Here is a 27,766-nt window from a genome sequence, read left to right on the forward strand (position 1 = left end):
ACTTATTTTCTGGTTAGAATGTGTGATACAGCAGTTGCTTACGGAGAAAGAATCCGCGTGAAGCTGAGAGTAGATGACACAGCAAGAAGTATTTTAAAAGGTTTCTTACTACATATGGAAACAAATGCAGGATGTTACATTTTCTTAGTTTATTGATTTTTTATTTTATTTTAGGAAACTGCAGCTCCCAGTATATGTCATTCCGAGGTCCCATGCATGCATAGCCTCTTAATGCCTTTACACATTTCATCTTGCAGTAATTGTTTCCATTCACAGCATACATAAATCTAGAATGTAAGGAAAACCCTATTTACAGGATTTCAAAAGATCGTGGTTTTTGTTTTATAGTGAAAAAAATTAACAGGACTTCAACAGAGCAAAAAGTATAGGTCAGATACATTGGCTTTGTCACAGATAACACAATTCAAAAGTTTGTTCAAAGGTCTTGAGAATTAGAATATTGCTTGACTCTTGGCCTTTGCTCGTTTCAAAAACAAGAAGACCTCTCAGTAATAACAGAAACAAGATGTCAATAGATTAAATACATGTCAACTTTGAACAATTATTTGGAAAAACAGATAGCACACAGAGGCAGCGTTGGCTATAATATGCATTTATTTCTGTGCACATTTTCAGCTCTCTGTAGACTCATAGCACCTAAGCAGGTGACAGAGGAATTGAGAGTCCGGCTGGATACTTCAATAGCTACACTGTAAAATTTTGTATTTCAAATTACATGTTTCAGGCTTCTTGTGTTTATCAAGCCAAGATCACAATACCATTAGCCATCAGCATGTTTAAACTTTTCATCATCTCTTTAAAATTTTAAAAAAAAATTTGTCTTCAAACAGACTAAATCCAAGAAATTTTAAAGAGATTTATAATCAAAGGGGTGGGGAAGTGAAGCATAACGCAACTGAAAGAAACATTGACTTAGTAGTATGACTGAGACCAGCTCTTTAAAAATATACTTGCTTCACACATCTGCCATAATGGGGAAAAACACACATACCACAGACACACAAACACACTTCTCAATTTGATCTATTTCACAAAACATTTTCTTGTTGCTTTCTTAGCCCCTCCTTTCCTACACAGGCTAGCTTGATAGCAATATCATATATCCAAGTACAGGATTTAATTTTTGTATGCTATAGTATATTCCAATGTTTTCCACAAGCTATTCTATTGACTAAAACTTGGAGGAGCTTTTATATTTTATTTGGAAAGGGATATCGTTTTACCAGCAGTTAAATATAAAACAGGCATTTATAAACAGACATTTACTTGAGAAACTGAACCGTCTTGAATAACTAGCATCCAATAAGGGTACTCCCTGTACTGACCCAAGTTCTATGGGCAAGGCAAAGACCAGCTGTTACTAAGAAGTAGTGCATTTTAAATATTCATGATGACCTCAAACGCCCATTACACACAGATGTGCACATTCAAAGTTGTATACACTGCACTGCATTTAGTATCATGGGGTCTTTCATACATTAACCAAAGGTTTTATGCAATCAACATTTATTCTGGCATAACCTAAACCCACTTTGGTTGGTGTCACCTATTCACAAGTGAATTCCAAGTGGAAATTGATACCTAATGCTCGTATAACTTCCAGATGAAAATTAGTTTTATTACCATCATCAGTTTTACAGTGTGGATATTTACAACAGTTTTGCAGTAGCTTTTTTGCAGCATATATACTAGTTTTGCTTTTCTTTGATTATTATTTTTTGCAGAATCAGCGAGTGTAACTGATTAGTTTAACGTTTCTCCTAAGAATCAACATGACCACTAGCTACCATCTCCCCCACAACAAACTACGTTCTCACCTTCTACTCCACAAGTAAAACTATGAGTAAAAGGAAATAGGTCTCCATAACAACACCGTCACAGATCCACCATGCAGTACTGCAATTTATATATGTATCTTCCCTGTTATATTCCATGAGTCCGAAAATACTGTTCACACAATATGGAAATAATACGTGCAGTAGAGCATTCCCTACCCCAAAAAAAAATGAAACAGGGAAAGCCTAAAAGCACAGAGCTGTATGCTTACAGCAAAGACCCTGTAGGACTTACACTGACTGACTTCAGAAAGCATGCACTTATAGTGGATTGCACCCAGAAGTGATAAGTTAGCACTCCCCAACCAAAAACCATTCAAGTCACACAGGTGTGAAAAAGTGGTACATACCTTTCAAACATGCTCTCTACTCATAACTCAAATGACTTCAGTTTCCTCACCAATGGCAGCACCTAATATTGCCAAACGGGGGCTTATGTTCAAAGAAGGCAAGAGGATCAATATGAAATCATGGCAAGTGTTACAAACACATGATGCAATTTAACTGAAAAACCCAATGCTTCTTATCTCTTTGTTTTTCCATTTCCTAAAAACAAAACAATTCCATAACTGAATTCTTAATTAGAGCAGCAGAATTCTTAAAATTTCATCAGGATGTTCAGCAGTCATATTTGTAAGTGTCAAAATCATGACTTTAGAAAAGAAATCTCAACACTGGTTCCTTTCATTTCACTGTGTTCCTTTGCTGTTCGATATAAATCAGTAAGATTTTACATACCAGATAAATTCCACTTTGCATGGACAACTTCTACATCTTATCATTACATGGGCAAGATGTGAAATTTGCTTGCACAAGGTGCAAGTATTTGGAGTAATATAATTGGAGAGTGCAAGAAATTACACACATTGTTCCAGTGCTTTATTAGTGAGGAAAACACAGTCTGACTGTTCTTGAACAGTTTTATTATAGAATGACTCAACTTCAAAACCAAGAAACCTTCACAAAAGAGTGCTTTATTTCAGCAACCTAGCACTCAAACAAATCAAACATCCTCTTTATAATAATCAGATGCATAAAAGTACCAGTACAATTCCACTTTGTTTTGTTTTGTTTATGCCTATTAACTGCCCAATTTTTTTTTATTAAAAAATGCATTTAAAGATCTGCTGCTCTTACTAATTAATACAGACTGGTTTATTGACAGTGTGTAAATAAACCTTTATTGAAGAGCTAATATTGATTACTGTTTTTCAGCTAAATCAGAATAGGGGCACAAAGTACCTTCTGTGCTGTAAACATAATGAATTCTTCACATAATTGGAAGCTGAAAAGGCCTAAGGAAAAGGGTGCAAACACTTCTCATACATAACAATGGCTGAGCTCAAGTCTTCCAAAAAGAATTTGGAATAGTTCTGCATTTGGCATACGTCCACTCTACTGTCATCAAGCACAGTTTTAAGGGAACGTTGTTTATAAAAGCATAATTTACTTTTAGCTTTAAAACACAATGGCCTAATAAAAGCATGCAGCACTATTTTTTTCCTCTGTAATATGATATAATTACTTAATTACCAGTGTTAACATGACTTGGTGAGTGCTGTACAAGCAAAAGGGATTGTAAAATCACCTCTGATTGTACTCTATAAATAAGGCTCATACAGTACGTCTCCCTCCTCACCATGATCCACAATTTCAAAACAGCATTTGTGTAGAATTAAATTACCCTGAAAAAAGCAGCATTTACAAATATCCTTATTTTTTACTTTTTTTGCCCACCCCCACCTCCCCCCCCAAAAGAAAAACACCTTCCTTCTTTTTCAGTAGTTTACAATCTGGAAACATAGGGAGTCTTTGTTTTCCAAACGGCTGTGGCCAGATTATCAGATTCTGGTTCTTCACAGTTTGTCTGGATACCTGTAACACTTCACACCACAAAGTAATAGTTCTATGCTTATAAAAATATATATATATATAAGGGCTACTACCCAGCAAATGTAATTATAGGGGCTAGAACAGCAGCAATCATCTGATTCCTTATACATTCTTCACAGAGGGAATCCATTTTGGGTATCCTTTCAGTCTTGCTCAACGCAGTGGGATAAGAGTATTTTCCCCAAACTAATATTTAGTGCAGCATGAATGGAAGGGGGATTTCTCCCTTATAATTTGAAATAATTGGCTGGCAAACGCCTGGCAGATGACTGAAAGGTGTCTCATATATTCGTCTCCTATGGCTGTGTCCTCAAGAGCCTGTTTTTAATCCAAAGCAGACCTTTATGGATTCAGGCATACCGCGGCATTTCACATTGCTCACAGCGATTCATTGCTGGGTGGTTTAAAAAAGTACAGCTCTTACAATTCCACGGAGCTCCTTCAAAGTCTTCGTCTCTTGGCTGTGATCGTGGAGCTTGCTTGGAACTTCTCTGATGATCTACAGAGAAATTTTTTCTTTTAAACTCTTCAGTTTTAAAACACACCAAAGCCATGCATGATAATATAATAAGACTACTGAAGTTTTAACATTTTGGAACCACATTGTTATCCACCTCTAATTTTACCTTTGTTCCCAAGGGAGGCCAAAACACACAAAATATTTCAGTTATAAAGTGTTTCTTAGACATGGTCTACATCCCAGCATTATGAGGCTACGTCAGAGCATAGTATGGGACCCCAGTCTGGTGCAGGTTAACATTAAACACTAGCATTTACTTCTTGCTCTTCTTTGCAAGGAGGAGATGGACCAGGGCAGCTTCTGAATGTATAGCAAACATTACTCTGGTCCCCTAGATGTTCAGCATGATACAGAGCATTACCACTGCCATAACTTCATTATATCATTAATTATTCTATAGCATCTACAAATCCCTATACTGCATTACTTTCATACCTACTTCATACCTTATTGTTTCAGTCATGTGTGAGACCAATCTATTTACACCCATGTGAATTCAACCAGAATGAATTTGTCACAGTAAGATTTGGCGCAAAACCACAAAGTTAAGCCAAAGATAATTTGCTTACTCAAGTGTCCTATGTTTTCCATGCTGTTCAAATTTTGCCACTAGATATCAAGAGAGGCTTTAATGTTGCCTCTCTTTCATTCTCTCAGTTCCTCACAAACGGCTTACTATAGTCACCTACCCTTATATTAGCAAGCATTTTTTAGGGTGATAGCAAAATGAATGTAGGGATGTAGTACGTATGTCCAGTGTCTTCCATAAAAGGTTAAATGATGCAACATCAGTGTTTAAACATTCATGCTACACTGTCAAAGCACTATCAAATTACTGTAGCTAATACATGGCAGAAAGCCACAAACATTCTTTTGTGTATTATTTTAGCACTTGGCACCAAGTACTTTAGGGTTATATAATGTACACCCTCTATTCTTCTGAAAATATCCATAGGGCTGACTTATGGCAATCACATTTCACAGATTTATTTTTAAGCTGTGTTAGTTTTCCCAAATGACTGTAGGTTGTCCAATAGAGCCACGGTGACACGATGATAAGGGTTTAGGTGAACAGAAATTTCTGTAAGATGTGTCCAACTATAATGAACATGAAAAGCAGGGGAGAGGAAAGAAAAGAGACAGGAAGATTAATTGATTCATTATTTGATCACACGGTCATCAGAACTGGCCACCTGGGCTTTCACACTGCCAGTTCTCGCTGTGGTGTTTTCAGTCCCTGAATTTGTCCCTGCTACAAGAGGGGTTTTCCCAGTGGAGATACAAGAGGCAGATCACACTCAAATGTAAGGAAGGGAAGAAAGACAGTAACACTTCTGTAGTTGCAGAGTTGTATTTTTTTCTCCTAAGCAGACAAAATTGCAGCAGAAGTAACAGGGACAGATAGGGAGTAGGAAACTGCTGAGCAAAAGAAGAAACCAGTTAGGAGAAGGTGCTGCACTTAAATAACATAAAGGGGGAAATAAAAAAAATTGTACAAGCTGGGAAAATCATGGTACATAAAGCTGAAAGCGCAAAATCATCTTAATCAAGAAAGAGCTATCTTAAAAAAACAAAAAGGTGAACCTAAAATGTAAAGCTGATTGTCTGCTACTTTTCACAACATCCTACTTCATGCATAAACATAATCTAAATGTGTCATGAAATGGTCATTTATACTGCTCTAACTATTACTGTATTCACAATACATTAGGCTAAGTGGTTTTTCCATACACCACTTGTACAGCATAAAATAATGAAAGGCAAAATATGTTTCTCAAGACAACGGTCTCAACAAATCTATTATTAGACATAACACATTGAAATACTAATACTGGGCATAAAAATTCAACAGCAGCGATCTACTAGAAACTAAATACTGAACGTTTTATTGGCGACTCACCTTTTTTAAATGGCTTTGGTGGCACAACAGGACCAGGCTCTATATGATCGTAAAAGTTAGTCATGGCTTTTGGGTCAAAGTTCCCTAAAACAGAAAAACAGAAAAATTATGCTCCCCATGGAACAAATAGTAACAAAAGTGACTAGCCTTAGTTCACATGCATGTTTTCAACGTGAGAGATGTTGACAGCCTACACTGTCTCCTTCAGGTCTTTGTCTAGACTTACCTGTCATGAAAGTCTGTGGAATTTCCTCCTCACACCAGTGCATCTGGCACCTTCATTGTATAGCTTTCACTGTATGCTGAAAATGCACCTCTTTACCCTGGCCATTGGCACCTGATATTAATAATTTTAGGACCCACCCTATTCTTCAAATTCTAAGTTATTTTAACGGATTTTAATATTGTATTCTTACCCTGCTGTAACCTGCCTTGGGACCTTATGGTGAGTTAGCAAAGGAGAAGTTTACTTTTTAAATCAATCAGTAAGTAAATAATGCTCTTTGAGGAGACTGTGTTTTCAGAGTGAAAAGGCTGTGTCTGTTTTGTAATTAAAAATGCAATTCCCTGGAACAGTGTCAGAATCAGCTTTTGCAAGTGCCCTTTTCAATTTATATTCCTTAATAAAAGGAACAAAAAAAATAAAATAAAAACCACAACGTTTAGCAAAACTGAAATACCCAACATCCAACAGCATAAATAACTGGCAAAGAGAAAACAACTGCAGGTTTATATCACTTTGCACTAGATATAGGACAGTCAAAACATGTCAGTAATGTGCCTGAAACCAGTCACATTCATTTGTGTATTGTTTGCTTTCCTTTGGGCCTCACTGGCAAGGACACAGGGGGCGGGTCATCTGGGCAGCCCATGACCTCCATATACACTGCCCAGGCTTGTGCCCTGGAGAGATCACTTTGGTGATGCAAATGCTGCAAAAAACACCATGGTCTAAGGTACAAGCACTAGGGGTTGCCTTTGTCGGCAGGAGAGATCATCATGTCTCACTAGTCAGCTACTACTCACCCTTAAGCTGGGCCACCCCTGGTCACTAAAGTGCTGACCTGCCACTGTCCGACTGCTTCAGTGGGTACTGGAGTTCAGAGTATCACTTGACAAGCAGATTGAACTACAGCACCAGGCAAGAAAGAAAAGAAACAACCCTTCTTGTGCTTACCAAGCCGGAACATCAGGACCATGTGTCCTGCTTTGTCCACTGACCTGCTGCAGGTCAACAACTCGCAGAAGATGGACATTATTGACCCTCAGCTGAAAACACTCAACAGTGACGTTGCCACTTTGCAGGAGACCAGACTCGCTTTGCATGGCAACCTCCAAGAAAAGATTTACACCCTTTTTCTGGCAAAGAAGGCATCCAGAAGAACCTTATATTAATGACATAGGCTTTGCAGTGAGGCACTGCCTTCTGTTTGCAATAGAACCACTGACCGAGGGCTCAGAATGCTTGCTTTCCCGCTGCCTCTCAATCACCACTGGTCCAGTTAACACCTTGAGCATTTACGCTTCCACTATGTGCTCTGACATACAGGCCAAGAACCTGTTCTATGAGGAATTAGACCAGGCTGCCAGGAGAGTTCCAGCCTCCAAACTCCTAATCCTGCTGGGAAAATGCAATCCCAGAGCTGGGGAGGATCATCACACATGGGACAACTGCATCAGTCTCTACAGCCACAACAGGCGCTGTAACTCTCCAACAGTTTGACTTAACCCCTGAAGGCACACTTCTCTACTGTCTCCTGAGACAGGCAGATACCAACAACAATAACATTCAAATATACAGCTCAAAACAAACACATATTTTTGCAAGTATTTTAAAATATATACCTCTAGACTGAAGGAGATCTATTTCTTTCTGTGTACAGTCAACGTTTATCTGGAGCTGCCTGTTCTTGCTTCTCAATCTGGTCATCTCCTCAGGCTAGGAAGCAGAACCAAAAATAGAAACAGAAGTCAGCATAACCATTTTTGTTAAGCCATGCACATACATAAGTACAGTGAAATATTAATTTAGCTGTTCTTCCTCTCCTTATTTTTATGCAGATGGAACTGTGTAGTGTAAAATGTTTGTGGGGTCGCTTGACCAGAACATTTCGAAAGTGAGAACCAGTACGTTTCCACTGGTATAGTACTAAATTAGTACGGACTTTTTTTCCAGGCAAAACATTATTTGCCAATTTATCAGCTTGGGAACTGAAATCAGGACATAAATTGCTGATTTAAATTATATTGATTTAAAATTAATAAATTCTGTATTGATCAGTAACAGGAGTTTCAGCACCATCACAGTAGTATGACTCCAAATGTATCTTGCAAATAAACCAAGACAGTTAAACAAGTTTCAAACCAATGTAGCATAGATTATGTGTGGTTTTGTTTCATGATAAATAAAACTTGGTAAATTTCTTGAATGATATAGGCAAAGAATTAATTCACCCTGTACCTGTGAATCTCCACAAAATATAGATTTTAGGACAAGTGTGGGGTTAGTCCTCCAGATGTTTCTAAACTATAATCCCCATCATCCCTGGTCATTGGCCATGCTTGCTGGAGCTGTTAGGAGCTGTAATTCAGCAACATCTTAAAGGTCAAAGGTCCCCCACACCTGTTTTAGGATATCATAGTCAGATTAAGTTTCCTTGTCAGAAGGGAAAGAACCACCAATTTAGAAATTCACATAAAACATTTGTATGTTGAATGACATTGTCTCAAAAAAAGTTTATTATAGACTACAGCGTTTTTAAAATTTAAAATCAGTCACGTGCCCTATTCCTTTCACCTCTCCCTTCCTTTAAGTATGACAGTGCTTCTACCAGGGTCACAAAGTTGTTTTTCCTATCATAGCTTCTTCCAGCCTGGGTTCTTATTCCCAGCTGATGAGACCACTACGTTGCTAACATGCAAGCTGTTAGGGGAAAATCTACAGCTAATACCAAAGAAAACACTACCATGCTCTTTCTGGTCTGGGGAAAAGCATGGACCAGCTACCAGAATATGCTGATACCCAGCTGCTGAAGTGGACTGGTTACTGAACTTTATCTGTCAGAATATGAATGATGTATAATATATATATGACATGACAGTGACAAACACTGTCATTAGGAGGGAACAACTTTAATATTTTAAAAGCTTCTTACTTACTGTCGGGATTGAGGTTGTGCAGCTTACTCTTCTCAGACGCCTTTGCATAAGATCGTGTTCCATGCCATTCACTTCAGCTTTGAGCTTTTCAAGCTCCTCATTTTCAAACTTCAGTTCCTTTGCTAGCCTCTCCATCCTTGCACGTTGGTGTAACAACAAGGCTAGTGTGGTATAGAGAACAAAGTCAGTGCGAATACACAAGACTGAGAAACCCAACTGGCAATTGGAATAGTATATACAGGTGAGCTTTTAAGAGCAGAAAGTGACTATAAACATGCAGCCAAACATCAGTGTAGAGATGTTTCATGCTAATGAAACTATACTTGCAGACTTAAAGTTCTTCCATCATAAAAATAATTATTTTAGACAGTAACTTGGATATTACCATTTCTGGCCACTGCTTCTTTTTTTTGTTCTTTGTCCGCTCAAAAATAAAAGGCACCTGTGCAGGATGAAATGGCAATCTAATTGTAACAGTGTACTGACAAGACTAAATCCTAAAAATCAAAAGGTATAAGACACTGGGCTACAATATGATCTCCACTGCTTGCGATCAAGTTCACTTGATGCAATGGAACATATTACTATAGCAAATGCAATCTTTTCTTAAAAGCTGCTTTTACTCTTTGGAAAAGCAGTTTTAACCTAAAAGATTACAAAATCAGTGCTTTAATCACCTGCAGGAGCCTGTGACTAGATTAGGACATACAAATTAGTTAACAGAACATAACATATGAAGAGGCTGACCCTCCTTAACTGACTTTTAAAAAATTCATTGTAGAGTAGAAGTTGAACTACTGGACCCAATTCTAGATTTTGTAGTAATTCCCAACTCTCCATTTTTGTCCTTAGTGGGGGGAAATCAAGAGAGATTGCAAAGTAAAGGCATTTGCTTTAGAGAGTGGGTGGGATGAGAGAAAAGCACTCGACAAGCAGAGGGTCTATAAATTTCTGAAGACCCTTCTTTCTTGCTCTTTCCACATGGCTTCCAGAAATGCAATCTGCTGTGTTGAAGAAACTGATGACTCTTTTTGTAGCGTGCTGGAAATGCAGGGTTGCTCTTGCTAACTGTTCAAAGTACTCACACCGTCTGTCTTTAGGGAGAATTTGAGGTCTCGGGCTGCCTGCCAATTGAACAGCACCCAACTCCCTGGCAGCTCAGATGTGGCAGACAGCAGGAAAGCAGTTTCTTCCACTTGCTGCCAACTGCATTGTAGTGGTAGTGGGAGAAACTGAAGCACAGAGTCACAACATGGGAGCCCTTCAGCACAGCTATTCTTGACCATCCTCTGTTCCTCTGAAATATTCTGCAGCTTGTGTTACTTAAAATATGAGTACACAAGATTTTCCACCATCCGAATATAGATCTACAAAGCCTCCCTCCACATTATAAAGACATTTAGAAGAGGTCCTGTAAATTGAGCTGAATCCATACTTGCATTATTTCTCTGCTAAATGTCACAATTAGACATCTGTAGCATGGCCAATGGTTCATTCACAAAATGAATGAGGACAGTATGAACTGTGATATTACATTCCAGTGTTCGGTTTTGCAGCTTAATTATTTAGCACATTGTTACTCATTACTTTCTCTTGATACGTCCTCGTCATTCTGCATACTTCTCTCTCAAGTCTCCTCCAATCATCCTTAGCCAGCATTCTACTCTTTTATCTAAACACATATGCTCCTTTTCAAGTTTACATTGCAAGGAATGCTATACTCAGAAGTAAAATGAACTACACCCCATATATTCAGATATATGGGGTACTGTACAACACTTGTGGTACTAAGGTGCAACACTTGTACCTTTTCCACAGGTTTGAGGGCAGAGTTGCCATACTTTGGAAATCTTAATTCCCCCCCCCCCCCATGACTAGCAAGAGAAGCATAAACTGTGCAAACTAGTGTAAACTTTAGAATAGCTCATACAAAAGCAAGAGAAATACAGCAAGGGGGCTTAACTGGAATAATTTATACAAGTTACAGAAACTGGAATTATCTTGGCACAGGATGTGGATTTCTTTTTAGTACAGAGTAAAACAATCCTGTACCTAGCCCAGAGCAAAAAACATAGTATGGGAATGAAGTAATACATCAGCAGTCCAATTTATCCATGAAATAGTATGCAAGTTCAAGAGTTAAAAAAATAATTAACTGCTTTGAGTTACAAACTCTGTATGTTTGTATAAACATCTCTGAGCGCTTTGGTAGAAGAGCAAGATGCAAGATACAAGATATAGTTGTACCTATCAAAGGCTTAGATTTCAATAGATAGAGTTAAATTAACTGAAGTTAGGTTCTACAGAAATCAAGTGGGACATATTAGTTATGATTTAAGTCCTGTAGAGTTCAGTGACCTCAACAAAAGTAACTTAGCTTCGCTCTAACCATTGTCACGTTAGCCAGTGCCATGGTTTCAGACTATTCCACAGCTGAAAACAAGACATCAAAGCTAGCTCTTCTTCCTTGTTATAAATTATATACAAATTTTGATTCATACTGAGCTATGCCAACAGGTCCATCTACGCTAGCGTTGTCAACCTGCTAAGCAGGAATGCTTTAGGAGATCAGACAGAAATCTGTTAGTGTTATGCTGTCTTAGGTCTCTAAACTGGAGATCTGAGAAGTAGGATAAAACTGAACAACTATATAAACTTTGCCATATTATTATTTTTTTAAAAAACCATGTTTAGATCACCAGACACAATAATGCTTCCAAAACTATGTGTACATCTAGCCCAATATTGAAGATAGGTCCAGTATCTGAAAGATTGCCTCTTTCCATGTCATTTACCCAGACCCTGAGGTCATCTTCAGAGGCCCTTCTCTGGCTGCCATCTCCAGGGGAGATATGGCATACTAGCTATGGAATGCCCTCCCCAAAAAGGTTCACCTAGCACCTTCTTTACTATATTTTCAATGCTAGATAAATACCTTTTTATCTTTGCAGTCCTTTTAAATCTGTTGGTGCAAAGTTTGCTTTGGTTTTTACTGTTTTATTTTCTGCTCTATCATGCCGAATCAGATTGTATCATCATTTTTATTATTTATGATTTTTAACTTCTTCTTTTTTTAAGTTAGTGAATTGCTCTATTTGTTTTTAGGGCAGCTTATAGATGTTGAAAATAAATAATAAAATATTGCCTACTCTGACTAGCAGGTCACAGATAGAGGCCTTTCACATCAGCTGGTATCTAATACTTTTAACTGGAGTTGTCAGGGAATTGAATCGGGGACATTCCACATGCAAGTCAGGTTTTCTACCACTGAGCTGCTCAAGGGCCCAGATCCATTTGTCTCCTTTCTCTTTGCTAGGTAACAAACATTATTGTCAACATTCCTATGCAGCCTTGGAAAAGTAGCTCATCATACAATTGGAAGCTTAAATAGGATTCAAAAGCACTCCACAATAATGCACCTTTATGCATGTTCTCCTCTCCACATCAACTATGGTGTTTTTGCTAAAGCATCTAGTTCCTTAGCAGATGTACTTCAAAAACATGAAAAAAATTAAAAAGCCTTCAATAACACACTTCAAAAATTATTGAACTGCAGATAAACCTATCTTCAATCCAAAAACTTCAATCAGTTTTGACATTACACAGGAGTTTGCACTGACAAAGCCTCAACAGCATGTGATGTTATTGAACTACTTGCTCTGTAAATTCTAACCTTGCACAGTAAGTCTAGTACACTAAGATAAGCAGGACTGTGTTGGCTCTATATTGGCAGAAGTTACTCTAGGGTGGTATTTAGTCAATTGAGTTTAGCGTATCCATTCCTCCCCTAGACCATTTCTCTGCTAATTAGGTTATGCATTATATGGCATCAACAACTGTTTCTTCTGAACCACATTGTATCAATGCAATATACTGCAACATCGTCCCATACTACAGTGGCAAAGTAGCCCTTAAGCTACATCCTGACACCTCCTTTGCTGCTGCAGACACAATGAACTTCCAAAGTATATGCTCATTCTATCTTCTCTCTTACGAAACAAGATGATATATATTTGTCATTAATGAATCCCGATAAAATAACCATGGCTTAAGAATTTGAAAGACTGTTAGTAGTTTAGAAACCAAAGCACGGAGGATGTACCACAGTGCAAATAATTTCTTTCGATAATTACTGCAACATGCAATTCAATAAGTTTACCTTGAGTATAAGCATAGTCATCGGACCCAGAACTGGAGCTCCTCTGATACTTATGGCTTCCTCTTTCACATCCAGATCCTGGTACAACTGAAATAGGCTGAATTGGTTCTGGTGCTGCAGAATGCTCTTCTTGGTCCACTAAATTTAAAAGGTTCTCAGCTGGTGCTCTGCCTACGGTGATTTTAAAAACTGCTGGATTTGGCTGAGATACCATGACCCGAGGTGACTGAGTAAGCACACCCGTAGGTCCAGCTGGCTGTGTATATGTTATATATAAAGGATTAACACTATAAGGAGGTTTGGGCTGACCTGACATACTTCTGGAAGGAGAACTTGAAGGAGGAGTAGCAGGTGCGTACAGTGGGTGCTGATTCCGTTGGGAAGGTGGGTTACTTATAGGTGAAGGGCTCCTATTCATGGTAGTCCCAGGTCTTTGTGGTGGCTCAACGGTAATTTCTATCTTGTTCATGGAGCTTTTGGATAAGCTAGGTCCACCATATGGAAGATAAGATACTGAGTGTCCACTTGGTTTCTGATATGTTTGGGGTGTTTGTTGATATGAATGGGGTAGCACAGTTGAAGGACTAGGAGGCATAAACACATGGGAACTTTGATGGCCCAACGGGCTAGGCTGAACTTGATGCTGAGGAGAGCCAAAAGGAGAAGGACACTGAGAAGCAGGCGGCGACTGAAAAGGTGACTGAGGAATCTGGGGCTGTTTTGGAGAATACTGAGAAGGCTGATAGTTTTGTTGGTGCGGAAAAACAGGCAGTGGGTGTGGACTATAATGGGGCACTGGGCCTTGTGGCGATGAATGCCACTGTGCACTTTGAGTAGGAGTCTGTCGTCCTGAAGAACTTTGAGATGTCTGCCTAATATAGAGAGATCCAGGATTCCCGTAAGGATTGCTTGGAATTGGAGGAAGAATTTGTAAAGCTCTGGGTACAGTCTGTCCAGATGGGAGGTTCTGCGATACTGTAACAGTTATAGGGTTTGTGCTATACCGAGGTATGTGCATATACGCAGGAGGAGGCGGGCCTTGCATAGCAGATGTATTCATTCCAGGTTGTATGGAAGAAGGTTGCTGAGGTGGTTGCAAAGGAGGAGTAGCTGCGTTTCTATTCTGGTCATTCATAAAAAATGGATTGTAGTTGGGAGAAGCTGCCACAACAGCTGGAGCAGAGTGTGGTTCTTGAACTAAGCATATCAGTTGTTTACCTGCTGTGTGTTGTGGATCAATATGTCCATCACTTGAACTATGTACCAGTGTACGACCACCATTAAGTTGAGCTCCATCCCCTCCATGATAGCTGGTGTGAGGATGGATGCCGAGGTTAATATGCAGATGGCGATTCCTGTTCAAACGAGTGTCATCTGGGTGGTACTCCATGTATAGGTATTTGTTACTCTCCTGTGCAAGAGCTCGACAACAAGCATCAAGGTTGTTGTTGTTCTAGTAATAAGAAATAGAAAACGTGAAGGGTTTAAAATTAAATAAATGAGTCTGACAAGCTATAATGTAGTTCCATATGCATACATGTCAACATACCTATAAAGCCTAGTTTGAACATCGTATTTCAGTTAAGACTCTCACCTGAATTAAGGAGCATTAGTTGAATGATCCTCTTTTTGTACTCAATTAAAGCTGCAGCATTTGTATATAAACAAAGGTTTTAAAGAAGGTACACTTTACATCCAGGTCCTGGGATCAAATGGAGCCCTCTGGGCCTCTCCATCTGACCCTCAGGACTCTCCTCAGGCCACTCTTCCCACCAGTCACTCCCTCCTCAAGTAATTTGCCTTGTTGGTTACTTCAACTGTGATAACGTCTCATTTGCCTGGATAGAGAGTTGAGTGTGTAGTTTAAAAAGCATGGCTGGAATGTAGCCTACTGTACAAAAATAAGAGTTATTATTATCTGTCACACCACTGAATTTTTGCCTCTGGCCCACAAAGGAAAACAGTGCTTGAACTGAAGAGGGGAAAAAACTTAGGCAGTAGCCACCATCTCAGAAGAGTTTCTCCTCCTGGTGTGAGATTGAAGACTGCTTCTCCTAATTCTGGGCTAAATAGTCTCTCAGGTACTTTCAGGAGGCTATCTCCCCCCTGCAAAAGTGCAGGGGAGGGGGAAGCAAATTTCTCAAATTTTAAGAGGGGTGACTTACCTTAGTTAATTTTACAAGTTGGCTAAAGCCCTTCCCTTTTCCAGAACTTTTTAAAAAGCCTCATGCTTGCTTATAGCAGCAGCAAGATTCAGCACTTCTGAAGATACACAAGTGGTAGGCTACTATGGAACCCTGCTGAGGCTGCAAGGGGCTATGAGGCTTTTTTTACAAGTACAGGAAAGGGGAAGAATGTCTTATTCACCACAAAGGTAAGCCAACCTCCACCCCAACATTTTGGGGAAGCGTACCTCCTCCCCTCCCCAAATTTTAAAATCCATTTTCTTTTCTCCCCCACCACCATAATTTCAGCCCAGCTCCAGTTTCTTCTAAGATTACACCTGCCAATCATAGCCAGGAAACGAAATCATCGCACGTTTCTTCGGCACGCATTGTTTCATTTAAAAAAAATATAAACATGTCAATAAAAGGGCTGCGTTATGGGAACATTAGAAATAAGATTTTCAGTGAAAATATTGCCTATCCAAACCCTCTTTCCTGAATAAGCTTCCCACTGTTTACAACATTTATTCTCTCTCTCTTTTAATAACTGATGGGAAAGGTTAAATGTTGTCCTTATTTGTAGCTTGAAAGTGAGGAAACAAGAGCACATGTGGGAGACATACAACGTTCAAGCATCTCTTAACATCTCTAAAAGCAATAACTACACTGGTCAAAAAACTTTTGGAGGGATATATTAAATAATTCCTAATAATGCAAGCTTTAAAATCTACCCTTTGTTGATATCTAATGAAACCTCTTACATTTATTGACATTCTCTTCAAATTGTGATCAACAGGATTCAACACACTGAAGTTTGCTAAGTGCAGAATACTGAGATCTACACTCTGCTGTCTTGGGTTTCAAGGAATCTGCCAATACAGCCTCCAGTGAGATGCCTCTTCCAAGCCGCCTGTTGTGCATGTGTCTTTACTTTAAAGGAGTGTTTTTTCTTCAATATTGTTTTATTCCTATGGTTTTGTTCCCTTTTCCATGTGCAAGACTATAGCAAACTTCTTATAATTTTATCATGAACCATTATATTTTTTTATTTTGCTTTTTCCAGAAAATGTTAATTTGCAATACTGTCAGAGGTCAGTGGAATACCGTATTTTTCTGTGTATAACACCACCACCACCACCCCGTGTATATCACTAAGTCAAACAAATAGTTGGAAATTCTAAAGCTTTACCTGGAGCATGAAATACCTGAATTTTAGGGTGGGGAGTTCCATAGGGTCATTGCCCACCACATTCCCACCCTTCAAGATGGGGAAAGATGGTTGGTGACAGGTTTGTAGGCTTCATCCATAAGATCTGGAGGCTCCTGACCATCCACTACCCCAGGATCCACAAGAGCTATAGCTCCCAAAGTATTGTTTTTGATAAGCTCAATGGTAGGAGCACCAAGATCTTAAGGGTCAGGCCTACACAGCTTCTGACATTACCAGACTGGTTTCCTGAACACTTCATTGAGGGAGAGGGGAAAGGGAGAATCTGTGGAAAGGTCTGGTAAAGAATTCCCCAGATATGCCAACATTCCATGCTTAAATCATAATACTCTGTGTCAAACAAAATTTTCCTCCTTACTGAAGGGTAGAAAAATCAAAATAAGTATTTGGAAATGTGTTTGCCAAGTAGCTAAGCAGCCTCAATCTTTCTACTGAGGCCTCAAACCAGTGCATTCATTGTTTCTTCAGGCCATTCCTGGCTCTTGCAACTGCCTACCTACAGAACCTTTTCTTACTGTCTTGGCATCAAAAGCACACACCTTTCTTATTCTGGCATTGTTCCCATATGAAATCACTTAAATGTGTTCAGGGTAGTATTACCCAACACACACACACAAACAAAACAAAAACGTAACAGGTATCTTACTGTGAGAGAATTCCACCTTAGGAGCTTACACTACAGGGAGGAAATCCCTTATTTGCTTTAAACATTTCCCCTTTCCTCTGCAAGTCATTGAAAGTCTCCAATGCAAATTGTTTAGTGATATTTGCACAACACTATTTTATTTTATGTAGGAATACTTGGTTTAAAATCTTATCACAGCTAAACAGCACAAGAACTACCAAGAGGCTGGTGCCATATTGGAATGAGGATGATTTTAAAAGGACCCAGGCATCCTCATCTTCCATTCCTCCAGATTGCTGATTACATGCCTATACTCATTTGCCACACATTTTATTTCTTTCTGCTTCCCCCATGGGCATTTTGTGTTCTACTTAAAATAATATATTGATAATAAAATACAATTATTTCAATTAGAACACAAAATGCCCTGTGGATGACTAGAGGAAAATAAAAATGCATATGTAGATAGATGATAGATAGATAGCATTTAAGAGCTTAACCATTGTTTTAACCTCGCTGATCTCAACAGGACACAACCTGTACCTGTGCTAATTAGATGCAATAGGATTTTAAACTAAATTAAAGTGGTACGAGTATAATCTATTTTATTAGTGAAAGATATGTTAACAGTGGCTTTCAACCAGTGCGCCATGGCACCCTGGGGCACTTCAGATGGTGGTCAGGTGCGCCATGCGCAGCCCTGGCCTCCTTCCCCTCCTCTGGTGCCCTCTCAAGTCTCTGCCTCCAAAGGCTTCCACAGCGGTTTCTTACACTGGCCCTGGCTACAAGTTCTCTAGGTGAATGCTGCTACAAGGGCAGGGCAGGAGGTGCTGGTTGCCAGGAGCTGAGGTGGCCTTGGAGTGAGTAAGTAAGCAAGCAAGCAAGCAAGCAGGCGAGGATTCCTGAGGAGAGGTCTCCCAAAGGGGTGAGGGGCTGACCGCTCAGCAGGCAAGGGGCAACATAAATAAGCTCCTGAGACTTGAAGTGCATTTCCCCACAGGGGAGCCACAGAAAGAATATAGTTGGTCAAGGGAGCCACAGACTCAAAATAGTTGGAAATCTTTGTGTCAACATATAATGAAGTATGCTATGGGAAGCCTGAAGACCTAGCTTGGAATTAAGTTTTCACCCTCAACCCCACAAAAAAAGCCTTTATCTTTTAGAAACAAAGAGGATGAAATTGTGTGTGGATCTTACTAGCATATTACAACGAACTCTTTTCAAAGAGAAACCACTGTTTTATCTCTTACCTGGAGCATGCACTGTGACACCACACTCTCTGGGATCTCAGGGAAATGTTGCCGGAGGTCACGGAGTACCTGCATGTCGAGTTGCTGGCTGCTCTGTGCCATATCAGACTGATGTTAGTCTCAGGACTCTAAGAAAATAGCAGTCAACAGGCTTCCCAGTGGCTATGCTCTTCTGATGCTTTTGGCATCTTCTATAAATACAAATACAATAAAATGGAGAAATAGTTTAACATGATTTAGACAATCACACAAAAACATATACATATCTGATGGACATATGAATATCAAAGTCTCAGATTATTATTTCATAAGGCCATGACTTTCATCACTCAATGCCACAGTGAAGAGTAATTACAACATATACTCTATAGGACTGTACTTGAAAACAACTTTCTTTTCCTAGACTTGGGACAGGAATCTTCAAATAAATGAGACATGAGCAAGCTTGTCCCTCCCAACAGTAACTTTCTTAATTATGCTGCTTCTAGCAAGAGAGCTTGGGACCAGTACATCTCTACCATCCTAACCTTTAGATCTCTCTTCAGTTCAAAATAGAAGAGGAACTACATAGCAAATCACACTCTGAACATACACTTCAAAACTAACATGAATAGTTACTTGGATTTTCCCAAACTAATGGCAAGCAGAGGTGGGTGACCCATGTATCTGAAAACATTGCTAAATGTACCTTGGCTAACATGCTAAATGTACCAGCTAAATGTAAGCTGGTAAGTAAATGTTTGAAGTATTTATGCTTATGACATACTGTATTCATTTTATAGTATATATAATGTTACATATATCAAACTTCTTAATTCTGTCCTATCCTTTCATTTTAAAGTTAAGTACATGTATGTAACCCAGATAGACGAGAAACTTAGTACAGTAAATGAAGCTTTGCAGAAGCAATCCAGCCTTAGTGACCACATAAGTAGAATTGATACATTTACAGGGGTGGGGAATGTAAATGGTTATTCCCTTTCAAAGGTTGGAAGCAAACAAGAAGGCTGGGACTAGTGGCTATGAGGTGTGAAAATCAAGCTGCAACTGTGATACATGTAACCTGGACTTTGCTACTTTAATATGCAGAGAATCTAGGCCTACATAATGGATGTTCCTATGCGTGTGAAGACCTGGATTTTGGCAATGGATAATGTTGTTTCTGCAGACTTATGGCATTCTGGATCCCGAGATATAGGGCTTTGTTCTCCATTTTGTACCTGTATAAAGACAGTTCCCTCTCAGTGCCAATTCCAAGAACACAGCGAACCCTCAAAGAAGCAATGTGTCTGCCGCACTTCCTTCTCTCATGCCTCCCCCTTTTCCTATTTTCACTTGTTACAAGGGTCCCTAGCCAGGATCCTTTGTGTGAGCATTACCCCATCCTCGGTATTGGTGTGGATGAGGGCTAGTCTGCTTAGGTAGGATAACTCCTTCCATCCAATTTCTAGTCCCCATTTCTCCATGAGGGAGAGGATGCACTAGCTGTGGAAAACTTGGTCAAGTAGTAATTTCGTTATTGGTCTGCTTGTGTGTCCATATATTCACTGGCAAAGTAAGATCCCAGGCTGTAGGTGTTTGTCTTTGCATCCCATTGCACAGAGAGATCCCAGGATGTGTCTCAGGCCTGATCACCTTGGAACACACAGCAACGCTGTTTAATATGTTAGCACTCCAGTTCTGACCCCCAAACTGGACCATAACATAAAGATAGCTGCATTGTATAGTATAATGCATAGTTCAATCCTTCCACCTCAGTTAGGGAAGAAAGCATACTGCAACATTTACATCTAACAGTATAGAGAGATAATCTTTATAAATGTAAAAATCTCACTGGAATGAAATTTGGCTGGCCATACACTCATGCTGTCAGCATTGCCACTAACATTCAAATACAGTGGTACCTCGGGTTACATACGCTTCAGGTTACATACGCTTCAGGTTACACACTCCGCTAATCCAGAAATAGTGCTTCAGGTTAAGAACTTTGCTTCAGAATAAGAACAGAAATTGGGCTCCAGCGGCACGGTGGCAGCAGGAGGCCCCATTAGCTAAAGTGGTGCTTCAGGTTAAGAACAGTTCCAGGTTAAGTACGGACCTCCGGAATGAATTAAGTACTTAACCCAAGGTACCACTGTTATTCAAACCCCGGTTTTAGCATTTGCTGAAGTGGTGGAGTGTTACACTTATGCAATTCAAGGATTCAGACAGAAGATTGCAGATTTGACAGTGGAACAAGTTAGAACTGTTTTCTCTACCCCTGTCCAATAAAAAATAATATGCTCCATTTCCATCTCTCATTCACACACTTTGTCTCCCAAACATGCACTTGAAAGATACTTTTTTGCAAAATCAGGAAGAAATAGTTGACACAGTCTAATGTAAAACTCATTTATTTTAAGCACTAAATTTTTCAGGCAAGACTACAATTAGTATTTTGTTACTGGAGAATCTTCACAAATATGCCTGCTTCCCAACACCAGAATTGTACAAGAAACGTATAAGCTAAATGCAGTCGTTTTCAAACAGCTTATTCTTGAATGTTTTGGCTCCCGAACGCCACAAACCTGGACGTGACTGTTCTGGTTTGTGAACTATTTTTTGAAGTCCGATGGTAACTTCCGATTGGCTGCATGAGCTTCCTGTAGCCAATCAGAATCCATGCTTTGGTTTCCAAACATTTTGGAAGTCAAACGGACTTCCGGAACGGATTCCGTTTGACTTCCAAGGTATGACTGTAACTACAAATATGAAACAGAGGCATACAAATCCACAAAGATAGATTTTAAAATAAGAGGATAATGAAGAAATTATGCATTGATTGCTTCTCTGCTTATTTATGAATGCTGGATTCTGTTCCAGAATAGCGCAGAACATGGGTTCAGAAAATACTGTACACCTGATTACTGTTAGAAGTGATCCAAATCCTACAATGTAAGTGGTAAAGTATAACTGTGTGAGCTGGTCCTCAGAAGCCATGATCACAGCAATCCCAAAAAATTACTAAAAGCAGGCAACTTGTGGCACTCGTTCAAACTACCACTGTCATGTTCCCCATGATAGTTCACTAATGTGACTCCAGATACTATTCTGCAATGTGAAAATAAAAGAGTTGTATTGCTTTAGCTTTTCCAGGCCAAGTGTTGCCTCACTTATAGTAAGAGGTGCACCATATAGAGTTTGACAGCTAGCATGCAAAGACAGCCCCATGAAGAGGCTGCTGCACAGCCAGCTTAAAATTCCAGTTCCATGTTCAGTCCTACTGCTCTACAACAAATGGTCAAACGGAATCTGAAGTCAGGATGTTGATTGCTTTCACAAGCAAGAAATCATAGGACAGTTTTGCAGGCTGTGTAGAGTTAGTGGCGGATTACCTACAACAAACCATATATTCCCTTTTTCCAGCATCTCCAGAACTGTTCCCTGCTACATCACATCCATCCTTCACTTACCACACAACAGCATCTCTATATGCACTGCCCAGGTTCCTACAAAGATGACACCACCACCTCTCTCCACTACTGGAGAATTAGAAAGGGGAGGGGAAATCTAACATCCTATTACTAACTGCCCAACCAATAATAAATTACTGTTTTTATACTACTTCAATCACATACAAATAGGTTCAGATGTGGCCATGGTTACCTGGTTAGCTTAAAAGCTACATGGGGTCTAAAGTTGAGAATCCAATTTCCAGTCTTTTTTAAAAATTACAACAACAAACAATTATTGGTTTTTTAACAAATACAAATACAAGAACCATCAAACACTCATCCAGGTGTACAGCTAATGGTGTTTCTTCTATCCATTGACTTTAGACATAAGCTTACACATTTAATGTTCAAACATATTACTGAACATACCATCTCCACTAAGAAGACTGATCAGTTGGTACAACAAGGTCTTGTTTTGGGTCATTAACATAGTTAAAGAAAAGGGTGCACATTTCTTGGAAGGTGTCCCTTTCTGTTATAACTTTAACTGCTCTTCTGTGTCTGGTGAGATGCTCAGACATTGCTGGATCCCAGTTACTATTTTCACATATGTTCAGGGGTATTTCAGTCTGGTTCTTCCATTGTTAAGATATCGCTAATCATGCTGCAGTCAGTAAGAAGCCTACATTTTCTTTGTGGTACAGAGTGGAGTCCAAGTCTATGCCCAAAGATAGTAGGGCTAAAGCAGGATTTGGGGTAAGATGTTAGCTTGTAATTGTGGATATAATGGAGACAACTCTACTCCATGATGGAAGAAAGGCAGGGTAGAAAATATTTTTTTCAAATGTAAGGCAATCTGCAGCATTAAATAATGATAATTATGACATCTATAACACTGAAATTCAAAATGCACTTCTGCATTTAGAGGATGTGGCGTCTTCATGAGAGGATTATACAAGGCCTTCAATACGTGTGAATTGCTACTTGCCTTCTTCTGGCGACTTCTAGTCTGATTTTGAGATACTAGTAGACTAGAAGCAAGTAACTTGATTCTGCTTTCTTTTGACCTGGCCCCTTCCTTGTGGCCAACTTTTTCATCTTACCCCTCAATGGACATACTCTTACAGACTGGGGAAACATGCACCTTATTGCTTTGCCTTGCTGGAAAATAAAACAGACAGAAGGGTACCAAAGCCTTTAAAAAAACACCATCTGAATGTTTGAGTGAGAACCCCAGAAGAAAGTGCATTACAACTGGGTACAGTACATCTAGGAGGATGCGGGTAGCGCTATGGGTTAAACCACAGAGCATAGGACTTGCCGATCAGAAGGTCGGCGGTTCGAATCCCTGCAACAGGGTGAGCTCCCATTGCTCGGTCCCAGCTCTTGCCAACCTAGCATTTTGAAAGCACGTCAAAATGCTCTGCTTCAAGAGAAGCTGCTTAGTCATGCTGGCCACATGACCTGGAAGCTATACGCCGGCTCCCTCAGCCAATAAAGCGAGATGAGCGTCGCAACCCCAGAGTCGGTCACGACTGGACCTAATGGTTGGGATCCCTTTACCTTACATCCAATTTGCAATTTTGCTTGTACAAAACTAAGACACTTGAAGTTTTAAAACTGATAAATATGCCAAATAGTACAATAAGTATTACAGAAGTTTCAATTCCCATTATTTCTGCTTTTACACAGTTTAAAGACTTCCAGAAATTTTATATCTCTGGCTAGCACTCTAGAATTTACTAAAAGATAGAGAGACAATGCTTTAAAACAGTTGTTTCTAGTTTATACTCATCATTGCATATCTATTTTATTGTAAACGGCAGCTGATATATTTTGTTTTTAATTTATCTAACTCTTTTATTTTGAAATTAATAGACTGGTTCAAGATGTATTATTGTGTTCCTATGAAACGGAATATGTGAAGATTACAGAAGGTAATACTTTTCACTGACAGGGCATTAGAAGATAACCTAGAAAACTCCCAGTTTACAGTGCTTGGGAGCAGCTGGCCAGAAAGTTTGTTATACTGCTCTGCTTGGCAGAAATTCTTCACTGAAAGTGAAAAAGGTCTCACAAGACACAGGGCTAAAGATATAATGCTTCATGTGGAGAAATCTTAGTTAAAAGATTATTCAGTTTTCAAAAGGATTCATTTTATTCTTTATTGACGCCTTTTGAATGTCCCAAGCGAATCTTGCTTCCACTTCAATTCACACATCAAAAGTGGCACAGATGGCATCATACATCTATCAAAACACAGAAGTTAAACTGCAATTTTTACTACACTTCCAATATGATTATCAGTGCTTATCTCCATCTGAAAGTATGTTTCCTAAATGTATCAAATTCTAGATTTGGTATTGCATTATACATATATTTATAAAGTTATATCCATGCTTTCTCTTGCCTCTACACTGGTAGAAACAATATACATAAACACTTGGGATTGAATAATACATAATTTGAATAATTTTTTATTGTTCACTACTGTGCTTGCCTCCATACCTTTGTCCCCATGGACTACTTGAACATTTATTAAAATCTGTCAAATAACCTAATGGTTTTTCTGCCTGCTGTAACAATTGTCAAGTACTATGCTAGGCAATGTGTGATTTTTATTGGTATTTTTACAAATATTCTATGGAAGACTTAAATGAAGCCTGCGGACCACTGGTGGTTCACAGACTACAGCTTGGAAACCCCTATACTACAGTTTATAATTTTATAGATCTAATCGTAGGGGTTGAAGGTCTCTGTAATCCAGGTAGTGCTTCTGTTGTAAGGAAATCACTGAGTACAATATCACTAGGGAAATGCAGTTTTTTTCCTAGCTAATGTACTAAATGTAGCAATTGCAACAGTGCAACAAAAAACATGGCTGTGCAAGTTCCACAGTCACCTACAATGTAACACACTCACATTACAGGCAACAAGTATTACAACTCACATCGCCTTCCACCTGCCTCATATTTTTTAAAAGTTTTATCATCATAATTTTACTTTTACAGGTGGCGCATTATTCCACTGCATCACCACAATGGAAAATCCCTTTATCATAACCAGAGGCATATAAGCATTTTCTTTGGGTTACTTAGGCATGAAAACACTACAAACACTGATTCTCTCTACTCCATCTCCTTTGTGCCACAAATAACTACCAGAAGTACATATGGGCAGGAAGGCTAGTTGTTTTGTTGCCTTATTTGTATAGTTGGTTTACCCAGAAGAGAAACAAAATAAAAAAGCCAAACAGGCGACACAGTTTCCCATCTACAACAATGCCCTGACATTTCATAGCTTTTTCAGTTTGTAGTGAAGACCAGTTCTCCTGAAGCAAGGCTACCCTGGCTTCTTAATTATATATGAATGCAGTACACACAAGTAGCTCTTGGCCCAGACTAGCACAAGTATGGCATAAAAAACCCACAGAAAGAAACTAACACCTGAATGGTCTTACTCAATCTTTTGAACATATACCCTCTAAAATTTGCCTACACCAAACAAAATATAAAAATATTTAGCAAGAATAAGTTTCAGTACACTGCCAATGCCTTGCTACCACTCAAGACTGTCTATCTTCAAAGCTGCCAAAACCAAAGCAGCAGCATCATACTGCAGTCACCCTGCTGAGGAGACATGCCAAAAAAGGCAGCAGAAGCAGCTATTACCTATGCAATTACTTGCAACAGTAACAAAGTAATAGTTGTAGCACTGCTCATATCCCTGCCATACAAATACATGCAAGGTGTGGCATATCCAAGCAACCTGAAAGCAGCCTCCAAAACAGACAAAAAGTTTTCCTGAGCATGTAGGTGTAAGAGAAAAGACTCACACCCTATTGAAGTTTCACCTTGTCTGTGATTTAATCATTCAAAACCAAGCAATACAGGTCCAAAAGTGTGCCTGTTGTGTGCACACAAGGGGATGGACACCTGACCCCTTAATATTGGTCCTCGGTTAACAGGCCTCAAAAACAGGTTCCCCATCACCCAGAATACACCTCCTTTCTTCAGTCCCCAGTTCATCTATAAATTGATTACCAACTTCATGAACACCATGCTAAATTTGTAAGATGAAAACAGATAAAGAACAGGGGAATAAAGTTTATGCTCTGCCTTTCATTTACAACATATTTTTAAGCAGGTGCCAGGACACACTGGGTATCCCCCCCCAACCCATACAAGGTTTTAATCCACCCCAGTAGCCCATCCACTGTTGCAGCCTTTTGTTTGTGGAGTGTGTGGGGGGGTCGTCCTTTCAAGGCATATGAGCCCCCACCCCAAGCATTGCCCCTCAAGTCACCACTTTGAACCCTTTCTGCCTGCTTACTGGACACACAGCCAGCCTGCCCCCCCTCACCCGCCTTGCCATGTTTTGCCAACAATCCCTCCACACCTCTCTCTCACACACACACGCACCCCGGCCCTCCCCCCACCCCTCTCACCGCTCGCGGGGGGGCCGGTTCCAGCAGCACCATCTCGCGCTCCCCTCCCATCCGGCCCCTGGGCGTTGGGGGCAGCAGAGGAGGCCAAGCCCCCCGTCGCTTCCGGGGTGTGTTTGTGTGTGTGTGGAGTGGGGCAACTCCCCCCCCCCTTTTCCGTCCGCGTGAGGAGAGGGGGGCGTCTCCGGGTGGTACCGGCAGAGTGCAGACCGAGCGGGGGGCGGAGGGGGAGAGTGTGGGAAGGGGCGGGTCAGCGCACTAGACAGGGCCGTGAAGCGTTTCCGGGACCTCGCCCGCCCCGCCCGCCCACTGCCAGGCAGAAGAATTCGACAGGGGATTCTCGAGCAAAGGCCCGACTGGCTGAAAGGAAGGGAGGGGCGGGACCAAGCCCGGCCAGCTGCAGCTCCTCCTCCTCCTCTTGACAGAGATGTTGGGGAGGGGGGAGGCCCAGTCGCCGCCGCTGCTTCCGAACAGACTTCACTTCCGGTCCCAGATTGGACTTCCAGGAATCCTCCATGTGCGGGGCAGGAGTGGTGGGAATTTGGGAGACGGCTTGGTTAAAACAGACAACGTCGCTCCTTCGCTCTTTTCTACCTCGCAGGAGGTAGAAAAGGAGCCTGGGTTTTAAAAGAAACACGGGTATTGTGCCATAATTCTCCTCAGATTCAAGGCTTTCCTCGCTGGCAAGTCGCCGGCGACTCTTGGAAAGGCCTCGTGTCAGGTAGAGATCCAACAGATAGCGAGGCAGCAATGGGAAGTGTCGTTCGTCCCCGTCCCGTCCCCCGCTTGTCTTTTTAAGAAAACGCTCTTTGCCGCAGCGCTTTGAAACAACGGTTTCCCTCAGAGTAGAAAAGAAGCTTCGTAAAGTTGAAAAGGGGACATGAAGTCTGTACACGCCTAATCCTCACGACAGACAGAAATTCATCAGGGGTAGCCTTCTCCATCTGTAAAGGTACAGAAGAAACCTTTCCCCTCCAATAATGTGTTAAATCCGGCGGGGGCAACCCGTTTTGTTATGGTAGAAGGCATCATTGTTTTAAAGCATATTCACGAAAGCTGTTTTTAAATTTTATTTTGCACTTATCCTACGCCCCACCCTTACCTAGAAGTGAGCCTCACTGAATTCAATAGGA

At 40.2% G+C, this 27,766-nt stretch overlaps 1 protein-coding gene across 1 annotated transcript; it reads right to left on the reverse strand.

The window, feature by feature from the left end:
• Positions 1–134: 134 nt before the first annotated feature.
• Positions 135–26,843, reverse strand: TAB3 (TGF-beta activated kinase 1 (MAP3K7) binding protein 3). Its single transcript, XM_081197784.1, has 7 exons — positions 26,637–26,843; positions 18,756–18,946; positions 13,488–14,940; positions 9,329–9,489; positions 8,015–8,108; positions 6,170–6,253; positions 135–4,248 (listed from the first exon to the last, which is right to left on the reverse strand). The coding sequence occupies exons 2-7, from the start codon at positions 18,855–18,857 to the stop codon at positions 4,100–4,102; spliced, it is 2,043 nt and encodes a 680-aa protein (XP_081053910.1). The 5' UTR covers positions 18,858–18,946; positions 26,637–26,843; the 3' UTR covers positions 135–4,099.
• Positions 26,844–27,766: the final 923 nt, after the last annotated feature.

Source organism: Podarcis bocagei, assembly GCF_964188305.1.
Source record: "Podarcis bocagei genome assembly, chromosome: 6".
Classification (NCBI taxonomy): Eukaryota; Metazoa; Chordata; class Lepidosauria; order Squamata; family Lacertidae; genus Podarcis; species Podarcis bocagei.